At 38.5% G+C, this 21,492-nt stretch overlaps 1 protein-coding gene across 2 annotated transcripts in view; it reads left to right on the top strand.

Moving 5' to 3' along the window:
- LOC124361795 overlaps positions 1-20,989 on the top strand; it is a 40,089-nt gene extending 19,100 nt beyond the window's left edge. Inside the window, exons 14-15 of one of the 2 annotated variants that reach the window (XM_046815771.1) lie at positions 17,268-17,367; positions 17,536-20,989. In XM_046815771.1, coding sequence (XP_046671727.1) covers positions 17,268-17,367 — 100 coding nt within the window. In that variant the 3' untranslated portion in view covers positions 17,536-20,989. Of the gene's footprint in view, positions 1-17,267; positions 17,368-17,435 lie in introns of both variants that reach the window. The other variant, XM_046815772.1, reaches the window with a different exon arrangement.
- Positions 20,990-21,492: the final 503 nt, after the last annotated feature.

The raw sequence follows: 21,492 nt of genomic DNA, 5'->3' as shown, positions 1-21,492 counted from the left end.
AATTTACTCATAAATGCAAACAGATTTTCATGCAGTTGTAAAATAATTATTAAGTTGTTTTCAAACAAAATGTTTAGCTCTAAATTTATACACCTCTCCTTCTCCACGATACCTCAAAGTTTGTAACCTCATGGGCTCTTTATGAATCAGGTACCAATTTAACTGAATTAGGAAAATTAATATATATTGTTTTATCCTCCTATGAAAAAATGTACTTACATGTGAAAAAACACTAGATCAGTGACATTGAATTCTCTTAGTAGTTAGTTTCAACCTATTTTAATTTGTCTTCTAGGCACTTTGGGTTAAAATATTTCACAAAATATAGTCTGCTGTATGTTACCTTTTTCCTTCATTTTTATATCTAATTTAGGTCTAAGACAGGATACTATAAAAATATTAAATGCTATAATTAAATACATATGTGAGTTATGAATTTTTGAAGCACAAAACATATATTTTTTTGAGGTAAAGCAGACAGATGGAAAATGAGCCTCTTATCATTGGGATCATAATAAGCTCTTTTTCACTTAAACACTCCATTTCAATGTAAAGTATCACATGTCTTAACTTTGTTAACTCCATCCAGAAAATGAACATGATACTAAATTCCCTAAAAACTGATAAGATAAGGTTGGCAGGCCTGTCTGCAGCAGGTAATAACTGTAAATCAGGTTTGAGTTTGTAAGGAAAGTGGTTTTCTATTGAAGTTATTTACCTTCTGAATGTGGATGTTCATGTTTTGCTTCCATTAGTTTTAAAATAATTTAAATGAGCTACCATTTTTTTCTGGGTTGAGATATAAAGCTCTAGTTTCCACTGTTCTTCTTTTAACAACCTTATGGGTCTTTTCATTTAAAAAGCCACCCCCCAAAATCCCATTTTGGGGAAATGGGCAAAGTCGTAACAGTGACTAAAAAGTTCACTTATATTTCCTAGAAAGGATGCCCGAGTGAGTGTATCCATAAAAAAGCAATTCAGGATAACCAAAGCCATAAAATTTTATGCTAACAGAGTTTAAAAAATAGATGTTTTAATGTGAAGATTTTTCAAAGTAATTTTAAAGAAAACTTCAAATTGCCTTCAATTGTCCTGTAACGAACCATAAAAATAGTACCATAGGAGTAATGAATTACAAAAGAAAGTCTTTGTTCATCTTCATGGCCCACTGGCCTGTGCTATCAAGCATAATAAATAGGAGAGTCAAATAGTACAAGGTGGATGGTACTCATAAAAAATGCAAGGTCACAGACAGGATTAGAACCTGGGTTATCTATTTCTATTCTATCTGAAAGTCGCTAGACCGCTCAACCATGGGTTCTTTTGTTCTAATTAAAGTTGATAAAATTGGAGATTATGACAGTAAAGCAAAGATTCTTAAACTTCACCATTGTAAGTAAATAAAAATAATTTCATTCCACAGATTATGATAGGGAGGAGCTTTGGTTTGTGTGCCCAAAGTGTTGTTGAACTGTTTCTTTTTCTTTTCAAGCATTGTGTTCTTTCCTCTTTGAAAAAACCGTGTGTCAATGTTGATTCAATGTCGAATTAGTGATCTGAAGGTTATTAAGAAGCAAAGGATACGGCCACATGTCACAGCTCACTAAGGCAGACACAACCAGCCATAACTATACTAAAGGAAGCAAACGTTATTTAATAGGTATAATTTTGTTATATACATGTAGAGTATATCGAGCGAGTTTTTAGTACTGGTTAGTATCGGCCAATTGCCGAGTTGTGCTCTGTGAATTTAATAATTTGAGGTTATGTTGGACATGACTACTTGATTCAGAACAAGTGCAGTTGCCAGCGCCACAGCCTCTAGAAAAATGTTACAAACATTGATTAGTATTTATATATTGTGTACGCTTAACCTTGTCTCAAAAAGAGCACATAGATTCCAGTTCTCTAAAGATAGTGTTACATTTTGTAACATATAAATCCATCGTCAATAATAAACTTTGATTCTCTAAAATGTTTCTCTTAGTGTAGTTTAAATTTTTTATTGTATAATTAGTAAACGTATGACTGTAAATATAGACATAAACTATTAATTACTGGTTTTCAGTTAGGATACGATAAATTTAAATATGAACTAAAATTGACGAATTACCTGTACTTTTTTAAAAACACAAAGATTAGATTTGGTTGGTCTGTGATAACATCCAATCGTGTAGTTGACATAACCTCAATATTTTTCCACATTTCAGATATAAATGCTCAATATTTCCAGTAGTAATTGCTGTTGAATAGTTGAACAAATTTACAATTGTTCTTTCAAACGGTTTATTTTTGTCGTTCTGTCGCCGCAATAAAATGATACGGAACAAGAACAAAGACGCGATGAATGGAGCCTTTCATCTGCATTCATAAAGAGCTACTGGGGTGGGTGGGAGGACGTATTGTGATGTGGGGAGCAGATGTTGGTCTTAATAATTAGATAATGGGGGACCCTTCTCGGGTCAGAATCCCGAGTTTGTTGTTCACAACTTTTTTGTACGGATTTAGTTATCGAACGGTCGTTAAAAAAACTAAATATTTACTAAGAATATAAAAAAATTGTATGTAATTAATGAATGTTCTTTATTATAAAAACGGAGTTGAGTTATATCTTGGCGAAAAATACAGTATGTTTAATATCGACCTAATCGCTTCATATTCTAATCTGGTCCGTTACAGAGTTTTTTTTGTAAACTTTGGTGTAAATCGTTCTTTTTTGTATATTTATTTTGTAAAATAAAATGTTACTATATTGTTGGGCTTTTATCTCATGGATGAATCCAAATACGTTTTGTTCGATCTCAGAAGACGACTGGGCCTGAGAACGCACACAGACCGGTTATAATTAACAGACTCGCTTTTTGCTTCCAGGTCAGGTCCAGAAGAGTGTAGTAAATCAAATTTCAAAAATCAAATTTTATTTCAAAATTTTTACAAACAAGCATGGTACACGTAATACGAATGAAATTAGTTCCACGTGGGCCACAGAGGCTTGTGCGTGGTGACGAGTCTGTCACTAGATGCTGTGCACAGCGTTTTGATAGTTATTATGTTAGTTAGTGTATTATGACAGTTATCATTAATAATAATAAAGTAATTATTAAAAAAAAGTAAAATTATTATTAAAGTAATTAGTAAAGTAATTAAAGTATTTTATAATAAAATTATTATAAAATACAAATTTTATATTGCATAAGAATAATATTTTTCTTTCTTATTTCGATGTCTACTTTTTTTAGTAAAACAGTTTCAACGATTCTAATTACGGCAGTTTGTAAGTGTTATTGAGGATCTTATAGGAAACTGTCTTTATCAGTCAGCTCGATAACACTTAATAGGTCATGGAGACCTGAAACATGTAATATAAGTTCGTCATGGTCCAAAGAGGAACACTGTTGGTTTTGGGGTAAAAGGTTAACTATAATTAGCTCTTCCCCTGTGCGATATATCTTCATAGACAGATCCTTGGGACTTGAAACGGTCCAAGAAAGATACTATCCCATAATTTTACACACTATTATTATTGTTATCTGTGTTGTAGCGTTTTTAAAAGATAATCATAACAACATTTCCCGTATAAAAACCTTTTGAGTTCTTTTTGCAGCCATCATAGTGGTTACATAAATAGTTATGTAAACGGTCAAGTAGGTTACAGTTAAATATTCCGTGACTGGTGAGGAGTTGCTCTTTTATCGCAAAAATGCATAATCATCTAAATCATCTTATCGAATTGCCATGTGTATTATTACCAGTACTCTTTTTAAAGTACAGTACAGTTTTTGTAGTTCTTGTCGATCAGATCTCTACATGTTCTGTCCAGGTTCTTGACATTCCATAATTTAGAATTCTCTTACCATCGAAGTTTACACTAACCGTACTAGTGGAGGTTGTAGTAGCCACGTATAATCTTGAACCCCCTCCCCCAACTAATGACGTCAGTCGGGGTTAGCGGTTTATGTATGAAATCATACATACAATTCCGTCTCGAGCTATTCAGGAAAATTTATAGTTGTCGAATGGGAGGAAGGACATGATTTAAAAGCCGACTTCACGAGGAAGTAAAATACGAAGTGTGCAACATTAGTCCACCTGTTACGAGATTGTATGGCATATGATCAATCGTTCATATGTAGGCAGAAATACTCGTACGTTTCTATCCGTCCATCCACTATCCTTTCTTACTTCTGGGCCAATAATGGTCCCTCAGGATACGTCATCTATTGCAAGAGTGGTGGAGGATTTCCACATACAATTTAGTATTTAATTACTTCAATTGAAGAGTTATGCAAAGTTGTCTGACGTGTCTTATACCATGGTTAGTAATTCATTGTGGTGACAGATGATAGCACCTAGGTTGTTGCTATTTATATCGTTACTGGCAGTTTCCTCGTCGAACAGCTCTTACGGAAGTGCATGAATGACTGACTAAGTGTCAGCTTTTCCTTGTCGCCAAGGCAATGTGTTTTTCACGGATGTTATTTCTACATCCTAATCACTTTCAAGTATTATTGGTTTTCAATAGTTTTATTATATAATTTCTGCATTGATACCGCACACTCAACTAAGCTCAAAAGCCATGCAGCGCTGCGCTCTGCATCACGTTCTTAAAAAATATACGTTAATGTTTCTTAGGCTTCTTTTTCAAAATATATGAGAATCACAACAGTGATTTTTTTTGCTTTGGTGCGCAGAATTTGACGGGGGTTTTAAACCAGAATTCGTGTTTTTGTGTGTTTTTGCAACAATTGGTTCCAACAAAAACTGCCAATTATAATTCACAATTTAACGTAGGCCCACTGTCTAGGTGGTACAACAATAACGGATGGATATTGTTGATATTTTAAATATTTTACAATTACTTCATACACTATAGTTATCCTTAAAACAGGAAAGATATTTTGATAAGTCCATAAGTTATTACCTCACTGAAACCAGATTAAAGATAAGGATATGAATGATTTCAGGACAACTTGTAAAGCAAAATTTTATGAAAAATGCGAGAAGAGAAAAAAATGTCAAGACACATAAAATATAGCTTTTAAAAAGAACAAATTTTTGATACCGTATAAACGGATGATAAATAACGGAATAAATGCGCGTTTAATATTCTCGTGCAATCCATTTCAGTCGATAATTCATTGCATTGGAGTGGGTGAATTTACTGACCGCTGTAGAAGAGAAATCCAATGTCACCAAAACCTCGCGTCTTGTGATCTGAGCAGTTACAGACGTCAATTATAAAATCGCCAAAAATAACGAATCTATGTTTATTTCTATGCATTTTTCGCTTAAAAGAGCTTCAGATAAAACAAATAAGAAATTTCCTCTGGAGGTGTATAACCTGCGCAGACTGACCGTGTTCGGCATGCACGCAATGTTACACACCTGCGCAGACTGACCGTCTTCGGCTTGCACGCAATGTTATACACCTGCGCAGACTGACCGTCTTCGGCTTGCACGCAGTGTTATACACCTGCGCAGACTGACCGTTCGGCTTGCACGCAATGTTATACACCTGCGCAGACTGACCGTCTTCGGCTTGCACGCAATGTTATACACCTGCGCAGACTGACCGTCTTCGGCTTGCACGCAATGTTATACACCTGCGCAGACTGACCGTCTTCGGCTTGCACGCAATGTTATACACCTGCGCAGACAGACTAACCGTCTTCGGCTTGCACGCAGTGTTATACACCTGCGCAGACTGACCGTCTTCGGCTTTGCACGCAATGTTATACACCTGCGCAGACTGACCCGTCTTCGGCTTGCACGCAATGTTATACACCTGCGCAGACTGACCGTCTTCGGCTTGCACGCAATGTTATACACCTGCGCAGACTGACCGTCTTCGGCTTGCACGCAATGTTATACACCTGCGCAGACTGACCGTCTTCGGCTTGCACGCAATGTTATACACCTGCGCAGACTAACCGTCTTCGGCTTGCACGCAGTGTTATACACCTGCGCAGACTGACCGTCTTCGGCTTGCACGCAATGTTATACACCTGCGCAGACTGACCGTCTTCGGCTTGCACGCAATGTTATACACCTGCGCAGACTGACCGTCTTCGGCTTGCACGCAATGTTATACACCTGCGCAGACTGACCGTCTTCGGCTTGCACGCAATGTTATACACCTGCGCATACGCAATGTTATACACTTGAGGAGACTGACCGTTTTCGGGCTTGCACGCAGTGTTATACACCTGCGCAGACTGACCGTCTTCGGCTTGCACGCAGTGTTATACACCTGCGCAGACTGACCGTCTTCGGCTTGCACGCAGTGTTATACACCTGCGCAGACTGACCGTCTTCGGCTTGCACGCAATGTTATACACTTGCGCAGACTGACCGTCTTTCGGCTTGCACGCAATGTTATACACCTGCGCAGACTGACCGTCTTCGGCTTGCACGCAATGTTATACACCTGCGCAGACTGACCGTCTTCGGCTTGCACGCAATGTTATACACCTGCGCAGACTGACCGTCTTCGGCTTGCACGCAATGTTATACACTTGCGCAGACTGACCGTTTTCGGTTTGCACGCAATGTTATACACCTGCGCAGACTGACCGTCTTCGGCTTGCACGCAATGTTATACACCTGCGCAGACTGACCGTCTTCGGCTTGCACGCAATGTTATACACTTGCGCAGACTGACCGTCTTCGGTTTGCACGCAATGTTATACACCTGCGCAGACTGACCGTCTTCGGCTTGCACGCAATGTTATACACCTGCGCAGACTGACCGTCTTCGGCTTGCACGCAATGTTATACACCTGCGCAGACTGACCGTCTTCGGCTTGCACGCAATGTTATACACCTGCGCAGACTGACCGTCTTCGGCTTGCACGCAATGTTATACACCTGCGCAGACTGACCGTCTTCGGCTTGCACGCAATGTTATACACCTGCGCAGACTGACCGTCTTCGGCTTGCACGCAGTGTTATACACCTGCGCAGACTGACCGTCTTCGGCTTGCACGCAATGTTATACACCTGCGCAGACTGACCGTCTTCGGCTTGCACGCAATGTTATACACTTGAGCAGACTAACCGTCTTCGGCTTGCACGCAGTGTTATACACCTGCGCAGACTGACCGTCTTCGGCTTGCACGCAATGTTATACACCTGCGCAGACTGACCGTCTTCGGCTTGCACGCAATGTTATACACCTGCGCAGACTGACCATCTTCGGCTTGCACGCAATGTTATACACCTGCGCAGACTGACCGTCTTCGGCTTGCACGCAATGTTATACACCTGCGCAGACTGACCGTCTTCGGCTTGCACGCAATGTTATACACTTGAGCAGACTAACCGTCTTCGGCTTGCACGCAGTGTTATACACCTGCGCAGACTGACCGTCTTCGGCTTGCACGCAATGTTATACACCTGCGCAGACTGACCGTCTTCGGCTTGCACGCAATGTTATACACCTGCGCAGACTGACCGTCTTCGGCTTGCACGCAATGTTATACACCTGCGCAGACTGACCGTCTTCGGCTTGCACGCAGTGTTATACACCTGCGCAGACTGACCGTCTTCGGTTTGCACGCATTGTTATACACCTGCGCAGACTGACCGTCTTCGGCTTGCACGCAGTGTTATACACCTGCGCAGACTGACCGTCTTCGGCTTGCACGCAATGTTATACACCTGCGCAGACTGACCGTCTTCGGCTTGCACGCAATGTTATACACCTGCGCAGACTGACCGTCTTCGGCTTGCACGCAATGTTATACACCTGCGCAGACTGACTGACCGTCTTCGGCTTGCACGCAATGTTATACACCTGCGCAGACTGACCGTCTTCGGCTTGCACGCAATGTTATACACCTGAGCAGACTGACAGTTTTCGGTTTGCACGCAGTGTTATACACCTGCGCAGACTGACCGTCTTCGGCTAGCACGCAATGTTATACACCTGAGCAGACTGACCGTCTTCGGCTTGCACGCAATGTTATACACTTGCGCGAGACTGACCGTTCTTCGGTTTGCACGCAATGTTATACACCTGCGCAGACTGACCGTCTTCGGCTTGCACGCAGTGTTATACACCTGCGCAGACTGACCGTTCTTCGGTTTGCACGCAATGTTATACACCTGCGCAGACTGACCGTTCTTCGGCTAGCACGCAATGTTATACACCTGAGCAGACTGGTCGTCTTCGGGCTAGCACGCAATGTTATACACCTGAGCAGACTGACCGCCCGGCCTGCCCCGACCCAGTTCGGTTCTCGGGGCGACTGCGGTAACCAAGTGGACTGGGCCGGTCTTTTTTGCCATCCGGCTCGGACCTGCCGCAGTGGGGGTTCCTTACGATTGCGTGTAATTAAAAAGATCGAAAAATCTAGACTGTTTACAATGCGTGCAGTGTCCTAAGGTTTATGAGAACAACTTAATTATATACGAGCAAGGTAATCTCATAAAATAGTGTTCCAGAAGGCAGAAAAATTCACTCCACGACACTGCACGCATTTAAAATTTAAAAAAACCAGGCGCAAGGAAAATGACTAAAGATAATTTGCGAATTGTTTTCTGTATGTACATGAATTACGTCTACAGGGATAACAACATTTCAATTAAATAAAATTGTACGAAAATTATATGTTTTTTTTTTTTTCAAATAAAAAAAACAATTTTAATGTTTGATATATAAAAATGAATAGTTAATATATAATATTGTGTTTAATATATAACACGGTTTTTTTTATGGAACTAATCAGTACAACGAAGTTCCAAACTGGCACACTAATTAAACTCCAAATAGAGAGTAATACATGATTGTTTAGAGAGCATGGGCTTTTTCGCTGCAATACTCTACTTAAACAACTTACTATCGCGATTTCTCCATAATTAAACTGTAATGCTTCTATTAAATACAGGTATCTGTATTTCAATCTGGCATTTCTGAAAATGGCGTGGAGTGAAAATCTCAGTTCTTATCTACCACATATTTTTAAATTTCAATTTGAATTTACTTCTGAAAATAATATAATTTAATAAAAGAGCCCATGTGCTGTGTATGGTTTTCATATTATTTAAATTTGCACCGCCATGTTACCTTTACTCTCGTTTAATTTAAAGGATTTTATATAAGCATCCCTCCCTAACAGTTACTCTACGGTTATGTCGCTTCTATAGGCTTATTGGCGATCGATAACCATTGTTCCAAATTCTTGTGATGTAGAGATCCGGGACCACTCAGCGGACGTCTCCCAGGGAGGTCGCAAAAGGCGACGTGGGGGGTCGCGGAAGAAAAACGAGCACGTTTTTGTTCAAAATTTTTATCCTTTGGTTCATGATATTTGGTTTCTAAATAACGTAACATTTTCGATGGTGTCATTGCTCAACGGACAGGAACTTTACTGTACACGGTACACTGTGGCTTATTTCCAAGGAACGTGAAACCAAACTTCAAATAAGACTCGTTGTATTTCCTTGCTTTCTTTGCATTTTTGTTTGTTCTGCCTTTCCAGTTTTGTTTCATCTGACTCGTTGCTTACGGAAATACTTCTCAAAAAGTTATCCATTTCAACGTCGAACTAACTAAAAACAGCAAAAAAACAGAGCCTAAAGAGTAAGAAACACCTTAAAACGTGTTATATCGGGTAAACCCAATTCATCGTAGATCGTGCTCATCTTACAGGCTTTATAACATATAACGCGATGAAAAATATTATATTTTGATTTCGTTTTCACGATACTTACTATCGGCTTTACTGCCATACTTTTATTAAGGGAAGAATTAATTTAGTTTTAGTGAAATATTCAATGATGGGATACGATGAAATAAACTCACAGCATTTTACAGGACACGAACCCTATGTATTTAGTGGCGTTGAACGCCTAGCCTGTCACCCCACCGATTGAAGTTTCGGTCGGGGATTGTCAAAATTTCAGACACAAAAAGGGGGTCGTAGGTTGAGAATCCCTGGTGTAGATCGTCTGTCCAAAGACGCCGGTAGAGTGCAGATGGAGGTGAAATGTAACGTTCGGGCGGTGCTAGATCATCGCTGAGGCGTTGTAGTTGTGACACGCCGGTATAGTGCACGCGGTGGAGCGGTGGGGGTGGGATGTAACGTTCGGGCTATGCTAGATCATCGCTGCGGCGTTGTAGTTGTGACACGCCGGTATAGTATAGTGCACGCGGTGGAGCGGTGGGGGGTGGGATGTAACGTTCGGGCTACGCTAGATCATCGCTGCGGCGTTGTAGTTGTGACACGCCGGTATAGAGCACGCGGTGGGTGGGATGTAACGTTCGGGCGACGCTAGATCATCGCTGCGGCGTTGTAGTTGTGACACGCCGGTATAGAGCACGCGGTGGGTGGGATGTAACGTTCGGGCGACGCTAGATCATCGCTGCGGCGTTGTAGTTGTGACACGCCGGTATAGTGCACGCGGTGGGTGTGGGATATAACGTTCGGGCGACGCTAGATCATCGCTGCGGCGTTGTAGTTGTGACACGCCGGTATAGTGCACGCGGTGGGGGTGGGATGTAACGTTCGGGCGACGCTAGATCATCGCTGCGGCGTTGTAGTTGTGACACGCCGGTATAGAGCACGCACGCGTTGGGTGGGATATAACGTTCGGGCGACGCTAGATCATCGCTGCGGCGTTGTAGTTGTGACACGCCGGTATAGTGCACGCGGTGGGGGTGGGATGTAACGTTCGGGCGACGCTAGATCATCGCTGCGGCGTTGTAGTTGTGACACGCCAGTATAGTGCACGCGGTGGAGCGGTGGGGGGTGGGATGTAACGTTCCGGCGACGCTAGATCATCGCTGCGGCGTTGTAGTTGTGACAAGCCGGTATAGTGCACGCAAGGGAGCGGTGGGGGTGGTATGTAACGGTCGGGCGGCGCTAGAGCAGCGCTGCGGCGTTGTAGTTGTGACACGCCGGACCGCGGCCCGTCGTAATATATTCTGACATTAATAATCGGCCGTGTCCGTGGGGCGAGCGAGTGAAGGGGTGAGGATTGATGGGGTGCCATCTCTCCGCGCTATGCACCTGGCCACCGGTCACCAGCTCGTCATGTTCCCACCCAACTGTCAATTACGGTGAGGGGGAGGGGGCGCTGCAGAAACCACGTTTCAACATTTTATGACATGCCGCCACCCCCCCCCTCCCGGCCTCTCTGGTGTCGGATTGTATATAACGAGTGTTAGAAAACTGTACAGTTATACACCACCAGAAATGGCTTTTAAAAATAAAATATTTCGGATTTGTCTTCTTTAAAATACTACGTTGACGTTTTAAAATTCAACTGTTAGAATTTAATTTATACTCAAATTGTTATACTCAAAAAACGATTTCAGACGACCTCGATAAGACGACCCTTTCCATAATTATGTTTATTTCTGGGCAAAGAAGGAGTCACAGATATTGAAATTTCGTAAACATAAAGTGTAAAATTATTCACACTTAAGTTTTTGGAAAGTGTTCCTTTAAAAAAGTAGTGTTGTGACGCTTGAATAAGGGTCTCGTCTTAACCAAGGGTGTGAGTGTGTGGTGGCTTCACTATGATATTGTGTCTGCTCACATAGTACACAATTTTAAATATTCCTAGATCTAGATAAACACCCAAATCGAATCAATCATCTTAAGAAACGTAATATAAAAGATTTAATAGCCTAATTAATATTTTAATGCTTAAACCGTCTAACGTAGGTATCCCCATCTGACCATTCTCAAGGAAAATTTCATTCCTTTCTAAAATCATTATCACTTGTGATGTAATACGGTGAAAAGGCAGAAAGAAACCGTATCAAATCACTCATAAAGTGTGGTTTCTGAGTGTAGAGTGTCTTAAATTATTTTTCGCATTTTTGACGAAAGTTAAAGAATTTTATTCCTATTACACTCTGTATTTTCTTATATGAATCAGTTCCACTTTTTGTGGAACATAGGAGTTTGCTCTGTGGTACGATCCGAACCTACCTGACTTGTCCAAACTTGTCTGACGAAAATACAAAAATTGTTGAAGAGCAATTTCAAAATGTCATAAATTGACTTCTTAGCACCTTTAGAGCATTATGTAATATTCTTCACACAAAAATAAGATTGCTAAATGTTTTGTTTTAAATTTAAATTATACAATAGTTCCAACTAATGGAATAGAAAATGTGTAATCGACCGATTTTGGATAACCTAGCGAGGATCGATTAGTCGATTAGTGGGAAATATTACACGTCCGAGATGCTCCTGCAGGGAGATTTAAAAAAATTATGAGCCATAAAAAGCATCTAGGCATTCATTTGAACTAAAAAAATTATGGTTGCCTGTAAAGTCGGTTTTACGGGCGAAGATTTTACGTGACAACGTCTTTTTCTCGGTAGAATTGATATGAATATTATTAAATTGCACAATAGGAACAAGGAATTGAATGAAAATAAGAATAGCACAAATTTTAACTATAGAAATATATTTTGTTTACTAAAACATTGTACATAATTTGAAATTAATTAAAATTTGTTATTGTAAATGGTAAAGTTGAATAAAACATTTACTAAAATTGGAATTTGAAATTCTTGCTAAACACAGTTAAATTCTAATTTCGCGCGTGGTGATTGGTCGGTTTAGTTCGTTTGTTTGGTCGCACTGTTATGACAGGTTAGAGGTTATAATTTGTTATTTTAAATGTTTGACTAGCAATACGCGCTGTTTCTTCTCAATCGACTGAATTACGATTGATTGCAGAGTGATTTAAACTAATAATTTACTTAACACTATCAACATTTGTCAATAGTATGACATAACCTATAAACTCAGTTTCTCAACTTTTGTGTCAATCTAACAATTAATCAATCAATCATAGTTTACGATAATGAAATATCAGTGTACAATTATTTACCTTTATTGTTGTAGTTGTTGTAAATGACGAATCTAAGCACTCCACATTTTCACGAATAAACATAGTTATCTGCTTTATCCCGTGCGGCGGACCCACAGTTATCTGCTTTATCCCGTGCGGATCCCGTGCGGCGGACCCACTGGACGGGCATCGTAACGTTACCGGGCGTTACACTTTTTCATGAGTGACTCCGAGCCGCAACCTAATTTAAGACGTTGTCACGTCAAAAATTAGTTCGGAGAAAAATTATAGATATAACGTGCACTGCCATTGTACAAATTCAGATCCTTTGGCCGCTTTTAACTATTTTAGTTTCTATTGTGCGTAAAAAATAACTTGGTTTAGCAAAGTATACTTGGTAGTTATGGTGGGAAGGGTTGGCTCGATGCGCATGTTGAGTTAGTTCCTTTTCCCCTTCCGCTCGCAATTGTGCACCTGATGAGACAATGAGAACACCTGTTCCTCTAGATTACACCTGAGTTTGTGGTCTAGGCGTCTCTGATGTCGAAACTTTGCAAAGACGGACGCAGATTTCAGATTTTAGGAGTCAAGTCTGTAACTGTCGGATTTTAGTCTTAGCACTAAGCGAAAGGTGGAAAGGAACTGCACTCAACTTTTACTAACCCATTCTGTTGAATTAGTTAAATTAAAACATTCGTTAATGGAAACACCTTTCGCGTTTTTATATCATGACCAAAAGGATGAAAATACATAGGAGGAACATGTCACACGTCAGGTAGCGGTTGACAGGTTTAATAACATGTCGTTACGTGTTTTGCTTCAATAGCTATGGAGTTCGCGAATAATGTATGTAGCTGTCCCTTTTTACTTTTTACGATGCCAAGGTTGAGAAAGCCACCCGACCATCGAACGTAAACTATATAGTAAACTAATAAAACGGGCATATGAATCGAGTTCTGTTGCGCGGCGTACACAAACATGTAGACTAGCGTACATGATTTGCCCTAATTATGGCTACCAGTGTGAATGGATTGCCCTAGTCGAGTGCGGCCTAAACAAATATGTCGACCAGTGTACATGATTTGCCCTAATTATGGCTACCAGTGTGAATGGATTGCCCTAGTCGAGTGCGACCTAAACAAATATGACGACCAGCGTAAATGGTTTGCCCTAATTATGGCTACCAGTGTGAGTGGATTGCCCTAGTCGAGTGCGACCTAAACAAATATGACGACCAGCGTAAATGGTTTGCCCTAATTATGGTTACCAGTGTGAGTGGATTGCCCTAGTCGAGTGCGACCTAAACAAATATGACGACCAGCGTAAATGGTTTGCCCTAATTATGGCTACCAGTGTGGGTGGATTGCCCTAGTCGAGTGCGACCTAAACAAACATGTAGACTAGCGTACATGATTTGCCCTAATTATGGCTACCAGTGTGAATGGATTGCCCTAGTCGAGAGCGACCTAAACAAATATGTCGACCAGCGTAAATGGTTTGCCCTAATTATGGCTACCAGTGTGAGTGGATTGCCCTAGTCGAGTGCGACCTAAACAAATATGACGACCAGCGTAAATGGTTTGCCCTAATTATGGTTACCAGTATCAATGGATTGCCCTAGTCAAGAGTGACCTAAACAAATATGTCGACCAGCGTAAATGGTTTGCCCTAATTATGGCTACCAGTGTGAGTGGATTTCCCTAGTCGAGAGCGACCTAAACAAATATGTCGACCAGCGTAAATGGTTTGCCCTAATTATGGTTATCAGTATGAATGGATTGCCCTAGTCGAGTGCGGCCTAAACAAATATGACGACCAGTGTAAATGATTTGCCCTAATTATGGTTACCAGTGTGAATGGATTGCCCTAGTCGAGTGCTACCTAAACAAATATAACGACCAGCGTAAATGATTTGCCCTAATTATGGTTACCAGTGTGAATGGATTGTCCTAGTCGAGTGCGACCTAAACAAATATGACGACCAGCGTAAATGATTTGCCCTAATTATGGTTACCAGTATGAATGGATTGCCCTAGTCAAGTGCGACCTAAACAAATATGACGACCAGCTTAAATGATTTGCCCTAATTATGGCTACCAGTGTGAGTGGATTGCCCTAGTCGAGTGCGACCTAAACAAATATGTCGACCAGCGTAAATGGTTTGCCCTAATTATGGCTACCAGTGTGAGTGGATTTCCCTAGTCGAGAGCGACCTAAACAAATATGTCGACCAGCGTAAATGGTTTGCCCTAATTACGGTTATCAGTATGAATGGATTGCCCTAGTCGAGTGCGGCCTAAACAAATATGACGACCAGTGTAAATGATTTGCCCTAATTATGGTTACCAGTGTGAATGGATTGCCCTAGTCGAGTGCTACCTAAACAAATATAACGACCAGCGTAAATGATTTGCCCTAATTATGGTTACCAGTGTGAATGGATTGCCCTAGTCGAGTGCGACCTAAACAAACATGTAGACTAGCGTACATGATTTGCCCTAATTATGGCTACCAGTGTGAATGGATTGCCCTAGTCGAGAGCGACCTAAACAAATATGTCGACCAGCGTAAATGGTTTGCCCTAATTATGGCTACCAGTGTGAGTGGATTGCCCTAGTCGAGTGCGACCTAAACAAATATGACGACCAGCGTAAATGGTTTGCCCTAATTATGGTTACCAGTATCAATGGATTGCCCTAGTCGAGAGTGACCTAAACAAATATGACGACCAGCGTAAATGGTTTGCCCTAATTATGGTTACCAGTGTGAGTGGATTGCCCTAGTCGAGTGCGAGTGCGACCTAAACAAATATGACGACCAGCGTAAATGGTTTGCCCTAATTATGGCTACCAGTGTGAGTGGATTGCCCTAGTCGAGTGCGACCTAAACAAACATGTAGACTAGCGTACATGATTTGCCCTAATTATGGCTACCAGTGTGAATGGATTGCCCTAGTCGAGAGCGACCTAAACAAATATGTCGACCAGCGTAAATGGTTTGCCCTAATTATGGCTACCAGTGTGAGTGGATTGCCCTAGTCGAGTGCGACCTAAACAAATATGACGACCAGCGTAAATGGTTTGCCCTAATTATGGTTACCAGTATCAATGGATTGCCCTAGTCGAGAGTGACCTAAACAAATATGTCGACCAGCGTAAATGGTTTGCCCTAATTATGGCTACCAGTGTGAGTGGATTGCCCTAGTCGAGAGCGACCTAAACAAATATGTCGACCAGCGTAAATGGTTTGCCCTAATTATGGTTATCAGTATGAATGGATTGCCCTAGTCGAGTGCGGCCTAAACAAATATGACGACCAGTGTAAATGATTTGCCCTAATTATGGTTACCAGTGTGAATGGATTGCCCTAGTCGAGTGCTACCTAAACAAATATAACGACCAGCGTAAATGATTTGCCCTAATTATGGTTACCAGTGTGAATGGATTGTCCCTAGTCGAGTGCGACCTAAACAAATATGACGACCAGCGTAAATGATTTGCCCTAATTATGGTTACCAGTATGAATGGATTGCCCTAGTCGAGTGCGACCTAAACAAATATGACGACCAGCTTAAATGATTTGCCCTAATTATGGTTACCAGTGTGAATGGATTGCCCTAGTCGAGTGCGACCTAAACAAATATGTCGACCAGCGTAAATGATTTGCCCTAATTATGGCTACCAGTGTGAATGGATTGCCCTAGTCGAGAGCGACCTAAACAAATATGTCGACCAGCGTAAATGATTTGCCCTAATTATGGCTACCAGTGTGAATGGATTGCCCTAGTCGAGTGCGACCTAAACAAATATGACGACCAGCGTAAATGTATTGTCCTAATTATGGCTACCAGTGTGAATGGATTGCCCTAGTCAAGTGCGACCTAAACAAATATGACGACCAGCTTAAATGATTTGCCCTAATTATGGCTACCAGTGTGAATGGATTGCCCTAGTCGAGAGCGGCCTAAACAAATACGACGACCAACGTAAATGAATGCCCTAGTGGTGAACGACTTGGACACTCATCTCCAATAAACAACGTTTATTGCAATAAAGATTGTATAGTTTTTATGAAACCTGTCTAAAGCAATTTGGTTTTTATTTTTGTATCTATAATTGTTTAATACAGCAAAGCATAAATATGTTTAATACGGTTGGGGGGAGGGGGTATTTTCGCAGCCGACTAACTTTTATTGTCATAATTTCAAGTATATTAAAAACTTAAGTTTTAGAGCGTAACTTGGGCATTGTACCTAAACAAATGTGGCGGCAGTAATACCAACTCCTGATAATACAGTGCAAATTAAGTGTGCACCTTTCTTATATTATCTCTTTGTGTTCGTGACAAAGTATTTGTGATATTTTCTTAGTTTGTGGACGCAGCGGAAGTCTCCACCAAATATTTTACAATAGTCACAATAATCAACATCACGTGTAATATCTCTGTTTTAGGTATGACATGTTCAAGTGTCGTCTGGCCGGCGCCGCTAGTCTCAGCTCCAGCTTGGGCCTGGTGACAGCCGCCCTGCTCGTCTGGCTGCTTCACCGCTAGTTTACACTCTATCCTTCATTCATTAATAGTCACAATAATCAACATCACGTGTAATATCTCTGTTTTAGGTATGACATGTTCAAGTGTCGTCTGGCCGGCGCCGCTAGTCTCAGCTCCAGCTTGGGTCTGGTGACAGCCGCCCTGCTCGTCTGGCTGCTCCACCGCTAGTTACGCTCAGCTCCGAGCCTCTAGAATCCGAGATTGCTCCGAATCCGCCATATTCTAACAAATGTATTTGCTGTATAGCTTTGAAGTGGAAATGTTTTAAACTTAGAAGTGAATTTTTAACGATAAACGTCCTAAAAATGGTATTACTCCAGAAAGAAATATTCCCAAAACCATCTTTGAAACATGAAAAAATAAAATTTATACTTTTAAGATTATTTTAACTTCAGAGAAGTGTGTTACCTTACAATGGTACATAGTTATTACTTAAAAAATTTTATGTATTTTCTCTCTTTACAAAAAAATAATACAATAATAATTTTTCACTAATTTTAGAAGAATGAAAACATACATTCCACAATAACTAGTTTTTGTCTTTTTCTACGAAACTAGGTGTTTGTTAGGGTAAATATAAGTTTTTATATGTATTAACATTTCCAAAATGTAATTAGTTCAAAAAAATTTTATTGGGAGCCAATAATTTGGATATCCACTACAGAAACGATTATCACTTCAAGGATAGATTCAGGGTCTCTGGGTAGTTTTACCTGTTTGACAACATTTTTGCTTTCCCAAACCTCCATATCTTTGTTCGTCTTTCCATACTTCTAATTCATACTTCATAATCTCATCTGGCTGGGTCACTCTTTCATTATTGCGGATTTAAAATGTGAATGATAGGGTCAAAAGAGATTGGGGACCCACTTGACTGATAGTGCCTTACATTCCTGTCAGTACATCCCTTACCTGTCTGCAATAATACTGTACTACAGTTACAGTTTACTCACTCACTAGTATCACTGTAATATACATCAAGTAGGATATTATTTAGTGACTAACCGTATCTCACTAGAATCTCTGTATATTTGATATTTTCTGTGTTTTATATATACTGAAAGTAAGAAATAAAAAATTATGTGTTTAGTTATTAAGTAATTAACAGTCGATTACAGATTTTAATAACACTGCCAAAACTTACATATTGATTAATAAATAAAATTAAAGGATCTGCTGTTTTTAATAAAAGTGTTAAATAATCGTATATTTTAAAATTCCAATTTTAATATTTTTATAACTACTTAGTTTTTTTTGTAACTATTTTGCTCTGAACACTCCTTTGTGGTTATAATTGTATTATTTAAATATTAATTTGTTTTTATAAATTACCTGGTGGATAGGTAATATAATAATTCATTCCTTCACAAGACAGAATAACCTGTAAAACCAAGTAGTCTTATTATTAATAATAGCGGCTTGTTAAATTGTCACGTTGTAGGTTGTAGTAAACATGTATTATTAATGTGTAAAATAAATGCAACAAGACCATATTATAATACGAACCCAGTTACAATGTTAAGGTGAACTCAGGAATACATTTTCTGATTTTGTATTACAGATGTGTAATACAGTACATTTATTAAAATTAGAGCCCTATTTATTTGAAGATAATAAATATAAGGGTTGAATGTTAACACATAAAGAATTTGATACCGCTAGAATATGATTATACATGTTCCAATATTAGTTTTACTGATGGTATCAAATTAAAATCTCTTACCAATTGCTCCAAGAATCTGCATTCAATTAAAGAATATTTACAATTTTTTCAATACATTATAAATGTGTATGTACAAAATGAGTACATGGTTTTAATACTCATGCAGTTTTAAGTATTATATCTTCCATAAATTGATCAAATATAAATACCTGACTTTGTACTCACATGTGTTAAATAATAAAGCTTAATATTGTTGAGTTTTATTAAATTAAACTCTCAATACACTGACTTATTTGACATTTCACACAAATTAAGTAAGTAACATATCAAATAATTGTACTTTTATTGTATTTACGTGCTTTTTTATACACTTAGTAGTGATTTTATTATTTCTCTTATTTAAGTTACTTAATCTATTGCACTAATATTTTTATTACCTGTTATTTGTATATTTATTCAAGTCTTTTATGTAATTAATTGATTGACATTGGGCAGCCATTAGCAATAATGTCATTGATTTTATTCCGTCCATTTTGATTTGTTTTTATTGTTTGTACTTTTATTGTAGTGTTAGAGCTTTCCAGATAAAGTTAAGTTTTGGTAAAGATTGATTTTAAATTGTGCTGTTGTTGTTTATATGATTCCATTTGATAAATATTATTTAAAATTACATCCAATGTGATTTTATTAGGAATTTTTTTTTTTTTTTTTTTTGCACTTGTAAAACATATTTTTGATAGTGCTTCCATTTTAGTAAGTTAATTTGTAGGACTAATTTAAAAACTTACTAACTACTTAATTGTAAAAAACGCACATTCTGGTGAAAAATTATTGTAAAGTTACATAAACAGGAGCTCATTCTTTTTAATTTGAACAAAAATAGTCGCGTTAAAAGTTAAATAAGGATAATTCTTGTGACTGATCGAGTGTAAATCAGCTGATGTCCTTGAGTGTAAATCAGCTGATGTCCTTGAGTCGTGGTGTTAACATGTTTCATATTTATTTTTGTTTTCATTTAAGATTGTAATATCATTGTTGCTTTGATATAGTAAACATTTTTAATAAATATATCATGTAACCTTGACAACATGGCATTTACTAATTCAGTGAGTACAAAATAATTTGTAAAATATTATATAAAAAATTCAACATGTTCAGAAAACTAAATACAAATCTTTTTTAACAATTAATTGCTTATTTGATTATGTATATCCATAATTTAACAAAACTGTTTACAACAAATGTTTTAATTGTAAAAAATAGTTTCAAAATAGTTGTTTTTGTATTTTTGGACAGTAAACGAACATAAACATTAAATTAATTTCATCGTAACTTGTCACTATATTATTCTGGATATTTTAGTTTATAACACTTACAATCTTCTAACATATTATACTACCTTAAATACAACGTGTTAGCAAAAAGGTGTAGGTATTAAATTGATCTGACAGTCATGCTGTGATAACATTAAATGAAGTTCAAAAGGTTAATATTGCTGTTGGTTAACTTACTTTTGAATAAAGATAAGGTCAGCTAGGAGAGAGGTATTGCCAGGTTGAGCATAAAAGCAAGTTTAAATAGACAAATATTTTATAGAATTAAATTATTTTTCTAGATTAAACATTTGCAATGAACAAAATCGTAACTTTGCCTAAAATTTCTTAATATATGACTTGTGCAATTTTATTATTATATTTGACCTTTCATGTACTTTGTAAGTGTTTTGTATATAATATTAAAAAAGAACTAGTTGCATGAACTAGGTATGAATTTTTGCAGTAACTGTGAATGTGTATTAATACGTAACTGAATATTAGGTTTCAAGTTTTAGTTATAAAAAGTTTTATTATTTTAAGAAATGTTTATCTGTTTTGTACATGAATTTGTATTTGTACTAGTTTACATTATTGTTATAGCGTAAGAATATAATTGTGGCACAAATAAAGTTTTATACTTTTAGTGAATGTGTTTTAATTTTTATTTACCATTTCATCTTTTTATTATAGAACATGTCCAGAAACAAAATTGTAGAATTATCCTGAAACCGATGAATGTTTTGTGCGCAAAAAGTAAGGAGTACAGAATTTTTTATAATCCCAAATTTTTTTGTTTCATATTAAAATTTGCTTACCATTCAGTGTTCTAAAAATATGTCTACATCAGAATTTTCCTAAATATGTATTGGGGAGCTTTGAATCGAAATCAGCACTTTTTTATTTTTTCAAGAAATGTTCTATGGTTAATTTTTGCTTTTATGTACATTAAAGCAAAACATTACTATAGGAAATTTGGCTATGCCAGATCTTGCCAGAATGTCTTTTAGAAAATCCTGAATCCTTTTATGTAACCTTCAACGGCATTTTTCACTTACGAGATTTATCTGCTTAAATAAGAGAAAGTTGGTCATATTCAAATTTATTAGAAAACGTAAGTGTTCAACATAATTGTAAATTGCATAAATA

This window comes from Homalodisca vitripennis, chromosome 5, assembly GCF_021130785.1.
Source record: "Homalodisca vitripennis isolate AUS2020 chromosome 5, UT_GWSS_2.1, whole genome shotgun sequence".
Taxonomy (NCBI): domain Eukaryota; kingdom Metazoa; phylum Arthropoda; class Insecta; order Hemiptera; family Cicadellidae; genus Homalodisca; species Homalodisca vitripennis.
The sequence above is the reverse complement of the archived record's forward strand: the minus strand, read 5'-3'. Positions and strand labels throughout refer to the sequence as shown.